General features: G+C 44.5%; 1 protein-coding gene across 1 annotated transcript; it reads right to left on the bottom strand.

Moving 5' to 3' along the window:
• Positions 1-3,439: 3,439 nt before the first annotated feature.
• NGRN (neugrin, neurite outgrowth associated) lies at positions 3,440-8,427 on the bottom strand. The gene is made up of 3 exons (XM_075276185.1): positions 8,249-8,427; positions 7,453-7,563; positions 3,440-4,178 (listed from the first exon to the last, which is right to left on the bottom strand). Exons 1-3 carry the CDS (start codon positions 8,425-8,427, stop codon positions 3,557-3,559), a joined length of 912 nt encoding a protein of 303 aa, XP_075132286.1. The 3' UTR covers positions 3,440-3,556.
• Positions 8,428-8,640: the final 213 nt, after the last annotated feature.

Genomic DNA, 8,640 nt, shown 5'->3' with positions numbered 1-8,640 from the left:
AGTATTCCTATGTACACTCGACCCACTGTATAAAGATTTAAGCCTGCTTCATACAGGCGGGTTTGGTCTGAGAAACAAATTGGATGTTGGCCGTATTTCCAGGTTGGAACCTGGACTCCAAGCATCATAGTCAACTATGCCCCTGCCTCCCCGCAGGATTATTATCCCATACTGAAAACACAGTTACATTGCATGACAGTAAGGAGAATAGAGTATAGACTATGATGATCTCATCTTGGAAATACAGACGACTTCTGGTTTGTATCTCAGAGACCGATGCTGTCTCTGTAAAGCCAGCCTGAATAAAACAAGCTGCATGAAGAGGGATGTCCACATTATTTCAGATTAAATAACTTTATAAAGAATTTTTGCTAAAGGGGCTCTATGAGCAAAATGATGCTGTATGAGCCCCACATATGTGTGAATAGGCTTTAACCCCTTCCCGCCGATGGCATTTTTTGATTTTCGTTTTTTACTCCCCTCCTTCTAAACCCCATAACTTTTTTATTTCTCCGCTCCCAGAGCCATATGAGGTCTTAATTTTTGCGGGACAAATTTTTCTTCATGATGCCACCATTATTTATTCTATATAATGTACTGGGAAGCAGGAAAAAAATTCAGAATGGGGTGGATTTGAAGAAAAAATGCATTTCTGCGAATTTCTTACGGGCTTTGGTTTTACGGCGTTCACTGTGCAGCCAAAATGACATGTCCCCTGTATTCTGTGTTTCGGTACGGTTCCAGGGATACCAAATTTATATGGTTTTATTTACATTTTGACCCCTTAAAAAAATTCCAAAACTGTGTTAAAAAATTTTTTTTCTAAAAGTCGCCATATTCCGACGGCCGTAACTTTTTTATACGTAAGTGTACGGGGATGCATAGGGCGTCTTTTTTTGCGGGGCCGGGTGTACTCTTTAGTTCTACCATTTTCGGGAAATGTTATTGCTTTGATCACTTTTTATTCAAATTTTTATCAGAATCAAAACAGTGAAAAAACGGCGGTTTGGCACTTTTGACTATTTTTCCCGCTACAGTATTTACCGAACAGGAAAAATATTTTTATAGATTTGTAGAGCGGGCGATTTCGGACGCTGGGATACCTAACATGTATATGTTTCACAGTTTTTAACTACTTTTATATGTGTTCTAGGGAAAGGGGGGTGATTTGAACTTTTAATACTTTTTATATTTTTTTTTTACTTTTTTTTTCATTTATTAGACCCCCTAGGGGTGTTGAACCCCAGGGGGTCTGATCACTAATGCAATGCATTACAATGCTAATGCATTGCAAAAAATCATCCTTTCTTTTGCAGGCTGCATAGACCAGCCTGCAAAAGAGAGAATTTGCAGACAAGCCTGGGAGCCTTGTAAAGGCTCACGGCTGTCATGGCAACGTGACGTCGGCCCTGGAGCATGCTCCAGGAGCCGGTGATCCCGGGAAAAATGGCGGCACCCATGCGCCGCCGGGAAAATGGCGCCTCCGTCACTTTTTACCGCGGCGCCGGAGGGGTTAATGCCTCCGATCGGGCGGTAGCCATAGTTACAGACCCGACATGCGCCGTACTATTACGGCGCATGTCGGGAAGGGGTTAAAAAGGCTATTCAGGCACCGCTGTTATTTTAAACCCCTTGTTTTAAAATAAAAACATATATGTAAATCATACCTATCGTGCACGGTCCGACGTCATCTTCTGTCACGCCTTCCTCTCCTTTTGGCGACAGCCTCCGGTTCTGGCTCTTCCCCGGTTTCATCGTCCTCTTCTTCCGGCGGGATTGGTACAAATCCGACGCATACGTAGTAGCGCTCCCTCCGGAGCGCAACTCCGCCGGCTACGGCGCCATTTTTCTCAATGCCAGTTCTCAATGGGATACTGAGCATTGAAAAAAATGGCGCCGGAGCCTGCCCAGAGCTACTGCGCACGCACCGGATTTTAACCAATCCCGCCGGAAGAAGAGGACGATGAAGCCAGGGAAGAGTCAGGATCGGAGGAAGGCATGCCAGAAGATGACGTTGGACCGTACATCACAGCCACATCTCAGCCCATACCTGGCTCTTTCACTTTCCCTGTACCATAACCGTGGTCACTTGACCTTGTCATGGCCTCTAATGCTAAACATGCAGATCTATTGCAAGGAGCAGGAAAGCGGTGAGGTTATGTGCATAGCTCTGTTCCTTAGATTGTATAAGAGGGATGGCATGGCTATTAATAGGCTTAACATCAGTTGAAGGGGATGGCACCAGATGTGTCTGCACAAAATTAGCTGACAGCTGTCGGCAGTATAAGGTCAGCATATCTAGCTCTTATGTTTCTATACCTCTAAAGTGTATGCAAAGATAATAAACTTTGTAAGAAAACACCTGTATCTGTCTATTGTCTGTAGTGATTCAGAATCTCTGCACTCACTGAAAAATCATAATACACAGAGCGGTCCTCCTTCACTAAAGTTCTTGCACAAGTGCACCTTCTTTTGGGGCTATTTAGACACCGTTATTACTTATTTGCTCCAAAAAGAAACAAAGTTACAAATCTATCACAGAGCATGCCCATGATGAATAATGATGAATTTGGCTCATGACTATGGGCTTTAAGCTAAGTGGACACTAACTGATTCACAGCCTTAGTAAATATGGGCCATTGTGGGAGTTTGGTGTTAAGGGAGTGACAGTCAAAGCAGACTGGTGAACTGTAACAATTTCTCTACACATGTCACAGTTCACCAAGCTGCTTTCTGATAATACAGTGAGGTAGTTGAGAGAAGTAAGCAAAATGTCATGTAGTGCACTTGCTTCTGTAGGGAGTGTTACTTAAAACTTAATTAAATCAGTAGATGGTTTCATGAGTAACATCCACTTCCCCTCTGTATATCAAAAACAAATAAACCTGAATCCAGCCTGCTTTTGGGTAACCCCAGCTAGTGTGTTAGCCCTCCAGTAACAAAGTTACTGCTGTTAGTTTTGGTGCCTCATATTATTTAGAAGCTCTACTGTCGAAAAAGGGCGATGTCAGGCAGGAACAGACAAGCGGTGTGATTCTGAGCTCTGACACTGGCTGCCTCTGATTGGAGCTCTGAATCACACCCCCTGCCTGACACCGCCCACCTGACATTACAGAGCTTAAATAGCACATCATACACCAAAACTAACTGTGATTGTTGCTTGGGAATGGTGGGGGCTAGAGAAAAAATACCAACTGTGAAATAGTGACTTGTAAATGATAACAAAAACTAGAATTTGAGTAGGTGGAGAAAAGTCATCTGAAACTTCAAAAACAGCATGTGTAAAAGCAGCTTTAGATAATGTGAACATATCCACTAAGGACACACACATACATATACATATATATATATATATATATATATATATATATATATATATATATATATATATATATCTATCACCATCAAGATATAAACTATGTCAATATTCACATGAAAATAATAGTGCAGCATGTGATTTTATTATCTATAATCTTGCCATTTATGGCTATAAATAATTCACATATCCGTTTGGTATAAAAGCAATAACTGTCCATGTGACGGTCTAATATCAGAATCAAATTCTGTACAGAAAGTTACCATCACCATCAAAGAACTCTTTTCCTTTTTGTACAACCTTCATGTTATTCGGGATGCCGCTGTTGGCTAATTCTTCCAGTTCCTCGTCACCGATTACTTCTCCATCCCATTTCTCATCATACATCCTTTCACCCTCTTCTTGTTTCTGGGTCTGGTCCGGTTCTGTCTGTGCACTCGTGGTCAGGCCCTGACTAGGTACAGCATGGAAGACAGCTTGTACTGGGCCTTTAGATTCCTGTGTCCTGGTCAGAGTTGTCATCACATGTGCATTCCTTAAAGCAATTTCAGAGGAGTCTGATGTTTTTGGTGGGGGAAGAATTTGGCTTGTCTGGCTGATAAGTAATTGTCTTTTATTTCCCTGAGATGGTAGTAATGTCTGTGCTGGATCTTTAGAAGACACAAGCTGCAGCTGTTCATTTTTAGAACCTGGGGCATTTTGTCCTAGAACTCGGAAAACTGAGGCATCTTGTTTCATTCTCCTTGCTTCACTTGGTACAAATTTTGACTTTAACACTTTCTTTATGGCATCGGTACTCACATTGAAACCAACTGCCAGTCGTGACAAGGGCCACTCTTCAGGAAACTCTTGTCTCAAATACCTGCAAAATGTAAAGTGATTTCCATAGTACGATTTACAAAGCTTCTATAAGGGCTCGTTCACATCTGCGCCCAGGTGTCCGTTCTGCAGGTTTCCGTTTCCTGCATAAGACGGAGCAGGAGACGGAAACCTGCAGGACTCTTTCTCACCCATTCATTTGAATGGGTGAGAAAGATGTGCGGCGGTGAGCGTTTTGCGCTCTCCGCCGCGAAACCGGGTTTTTTAATCCGGACACTGAGTCGGACATGCAGTACTCTGTGTCCGGATTAAAAAATCCGGTTTCGCGGCGGAGAGCATAAAACGCTCACCAGTGCTCACGGCCGGACCCGGTTTGTGCTTTCCGTCTTCTGGCATGTAGAAGACGGAAAGCACAGAACGGAGACCAGAACGCAGGTGTGAACCTATCGTAACCAGTATAAAAATCATTTACTGTTTACTTGTATATACACCAGAGGGGAGAGATTTATAATGCCTTGTATGCCAGTTTATATTGTATGGAAGGGCCACTATGGGACATTATACTGTATGGAGGGGCACCATGAAAAATTATACTGTATGGAGGGGCCACTATGAGACATTATACTGTATGGAGGGGCACCATGAAAAATTATACTGTATGGAAGGGCCACTATGAGAAATTATACTGTATGGAAGGGCCACTATGAGAAATTATACTGTATGGAGGGGGCCACTGTGAGAAATTATACTGTATGGAGGGGCCACTATGAGACATTATACTGTATGGAGGGGCCACTGTGAGAAATTATACTGTATGGAAGGGCCATTATGGGACATTATACTGTATGGAGGGGCCACTATGAGAAATTATACTGTATGGAAGGGCCATTATGGGACATTATACTGTATGGAGGGGCCACTATGAGAAATTATACTGTATGGAGGGGCCACTATGAGACATTATACTGTATGGAGGGGCCACTATGAGACATTAGACTGTATGGAGGGGCCACTATGAGACATTAGACTGTATGGAAGGGCCACTGAGAAATTATACTGTATGGAAGGGCCATTATGGGACATTATACTGTATGGAGGGGCCACTATGAGACATTATACTGTATGGAGGGGCCACTATGAGACATTATACTGTATGGAGGGGCCACTATGAGACATTATACTGTATGGAGGGGCCACTGTGAGAAATTATACTGTATGGAAGGGCCATTATGGGACATTATACTGTATGGAGGGGCCACTGTGAGAAATTATACTGTATGGAAGGGCCATTATGGGACATTATACTGTATGGAGGGGCCACTATGAGACATTATACTATATGGAGGGGCCACTATGAGACATTATACTGTATGGAGGGGCCACTGTGAGAAATTATACTGTATGGAAGGGCCATTATGGGACATTATACTGTATGGAGGGGCCACTATGAGACATTATACTGTATGGAGGGACCACTGTGAGAAATTATACTGTATGGAAGGGCCATTATGGGACATTATACTGTATGGAGGGGCCACTATGAGACATTATACTGTATGGAGGGGCCACTATGAGACATTATACTGTATGGAGGGGCCACTGTGAGAAATTATACTGTATGGAAGGGCCATTATGGGACATTATACTGTATGGAGGGGCCACTATGAGACATTATACTGTATGGAGGGACCACTGTGAGAAATTATACTGTATGGAAGGGCCATTATGGGACATTATACTGTATGGAGGGGCCACTATGAGACATTATACTGTATGGAGGGACCACTGTGAGAAATTATACTGTATGGAAGGGCCATTATGGGACATTATACTGTATGGAGGGGCCACTGAGACATTATACTGTATGGAGGGACCACTGTGAGACATTATACTGTATGGAGGGACCACTGTGAGAAATTATACTGTATGGAAGGGCAACTATGAGACATTATACTGTATGGAAGGGCCACTGTGAGAAATTATACTGTATGGAAGGGCCACTGAGAAATTATACTGTATGGAAGGGCCACTATGGGACATTATACTGTATGGAGGGGCCACTATGAGACATTATACTGTATGGAGGGGCCACTATGAGACATTATACTGTATGGAGGGGCCACTATGAGACATTATACTGTATGGAAGGGCCACTGTGAGAAATTATACTGTATGGAAGGGCCACTATGGGACATTATACTGTATGGAGGGGCCACTATGAGACATTATACTGTATGGAGGGGCCACTATGAGACATTATACTTTAGGGGGGGGCACTGTGAGAAATTATACTGTATGGAAGGGCCACTATGGGACATTATACTGTATGGAGGGGCCACTATGAGACATTATAATGCATAAGGGCCACTTTGGCACTGTGGGGTTGTTATTTTACACGTGAAAGCCATTATATGTAGGGGATACTGTTGGGACCTTTATACTGAGTATGAGTGCACCGACATGGATATTCTACTGACTGAGGGCACCATTATACTACATGTGGGGGCACTGAGGAAACATTACATAATTGTTAAAGAGGACCTTTCACCATATCCGGGCACAGGCAGTTCTATATACTGCCAGAAAGCTGACAGTGCGCTGAATTCAGCGCACTGTCGGCTTTCCCGATCTGTGCCGGGTGTGAAGAGCTTACGGCCCGGTACCGTAGCGCTTTACAGTCAGAAGGGCGTTTCTGACCATTAGCCAGAGACGTCCTTCTGCCTTGCGGCGCCAATCGCGCTGTGCTGTGGAGCGGGGAGGAACGCCCCCTCCCTCTGCTCACACAGCTTGTCCGTAGACTAGCATTATCAGGAGAGGGAGGGGGTGTTCCTCCCGGCTCCACAGCACAGCGCGATTGGCGCCGCGAGGCAGAAGGACGTCTCTGGCTAATGGTCAGAAACGCCCTTCTGACTGTAAAGCGCTACGGTACCGGGACCGATAGCGCTTTACACCGGGCACGGATCGGGAAAGCCGACAGTGCACTGAATTCAGCGCACTGTCAGCTTTCTGGCAGTATATAACACTGCCTGTGCCCAGATATGGTGAAAGGTCCTCTTTAATGAAAGTGCCAAACAAAGCCTTATTCTATTACCATTTATAAGTGATCGCTACTTTGAGAGTGAGAGTACTCACTGGGGGTCCTTCGCTTGAAAAGCGAACCAATGATCTAAATTTTACTGACACAGCAAAAATACATGGTTAGATAGTGTTTCCCCAGGTATATTAGATGTTTGACAGAAGTGAGAGTGGGTTCAAGTACCCCAGCAACTACATTTTGGATACACATACCCCATACAGGTTTTATTTCAATTTCCTACCTAATCTGCTGTATTGCATTCCAGGTTAGACGCCTCTCAGCAGGCTCAGGCGGCTCCAGCTCCCTTTTCATTTGTTTCAGCAGGATAGCTTTCTTACGCCTCTTCAGTGCACTAAGGGAAAAAGAATCAACCACTAAAATACTGACTCACAATATTCCTTCACAAGACTCAGACATAAACCAACATTTTATGTAAAATGATACTTCCAGGCATCCGTTACTAACTGAAGATATGGAAATGCTGTGTGTATTTATAGATGGCCTTTCACCACCTCCACCAGCCCAAGCTCATTGATTGCATCTTCAATAGGTAACGCTCTACTGATTCTGGTGCAGATGGAACGTCTCTCTAGCTCCCACCATTCCTAAGCAATCAGTTCTGTTAGATTCAACCCAATCATACTATACTGTCAGGTGGGCAGTCCTATTCTGGAGCAGACAGATAGGGACCTCCCACCTGACAGTAGAGAGCATAACTGTGGTGTACGTAATTGAATGGTGGGGGCTAGAAAGAAAAAATTCCAACTGCACCAGAATCAGAGGAGCGCGCCTATTAAATGGTCTAAAGACTTATACTTGGTGGAGGAGGTGAAAGCAAAATTATTAGGACTATGGACTAACATAAGAGAATCAGTTTACAACACTGCTCCAATGACCAGTATAATGTATCAGCGCTACATAGAAGACATCTGTGAGTGCGCCATCTAATGGCCTAATCCTAGAGCTGAGAGTCTATTCTACCGTCACTATATAGCCTCAGGATGATGGCTGGTCCCTGGCGGACACGCTTCTCATACCTCCGCACATCCTGCTCCAAGGTGTCCACTGACTCCTCGTCACTTTCCAGCTCATCCTGATCTCCGGAGAACGGGTTTACCGGAGGACGTGTACGTAATCCGCGGCAGCCCAACAGGGAGGACTGAGAAGAGCACAGAGCGCGGAGTCTGCACATAGCTGTCAGCAAGGAGGCTGCCATTACGGTCCTGACTGGAGTGTCACAGGAAGGGGCGTGGCCTCTCAGAGGAGGGCGGAGTTTCGGCCATCACTGCTCTGTGCTGTATAGAGGAAGCCGGAGCCGAGCACATGGAGCTGGAGAACAGAAAGCAGAGGGGATTGTCTTGTAGTAATGGAGGATGGAAGGGGAGAGACAGGTTTGTTTTACATGAGACTGCATGTTGGATGAGGCTGA

This window comes from Leptodactylus fuscus, chromosome 5 (genome assembly GCF_031893055.1).
Source record: "Leptodactylus fuscus isolate aLepFus1 chromosome 5, aLepFus1.hap2, whole genome shotgun sequence".
NCBI classification, from domain to species: Eukaryota; Metazoa; Chordata; class Amphibia; order Anura; family Leptodactylidae; genus Leptodactylus; species Leptodactylus fuscus.
The sequence above is the reverse complement of the archived record's forward strand: the minus strand, read 5'-3'. Positions and strand labels throughout refer to the sequence as shown.

What these genes read in the sequence shown, in the direction of transcription:
- NGRN (XM_075276185.1), bottom strand. Translation starts at nt 8,427, where the DNA reads ATGGCAGCCTCCTTGCTGACAGCTATGTGCAGACTCCGCGCTCTGTGC. An exon ending in TTGGAGCAGGATGTGCGGAG is followed by an intron (nt 7,564 to 8,248) that starts GTATGAGAAGCG and finishes TTTTTCCCTTAG; the next exon opens with TGCACTGAAGAGGCGTAAGA. An exon ending in AATGCAATACAGCAGATTAG is followed by an intron (nt 4,179 to 7,452) that starts GTAGGAAATTGA and finishes TACATTTTGCAG; the next exon opens with GTATTTGAGACAAGAGTTTC.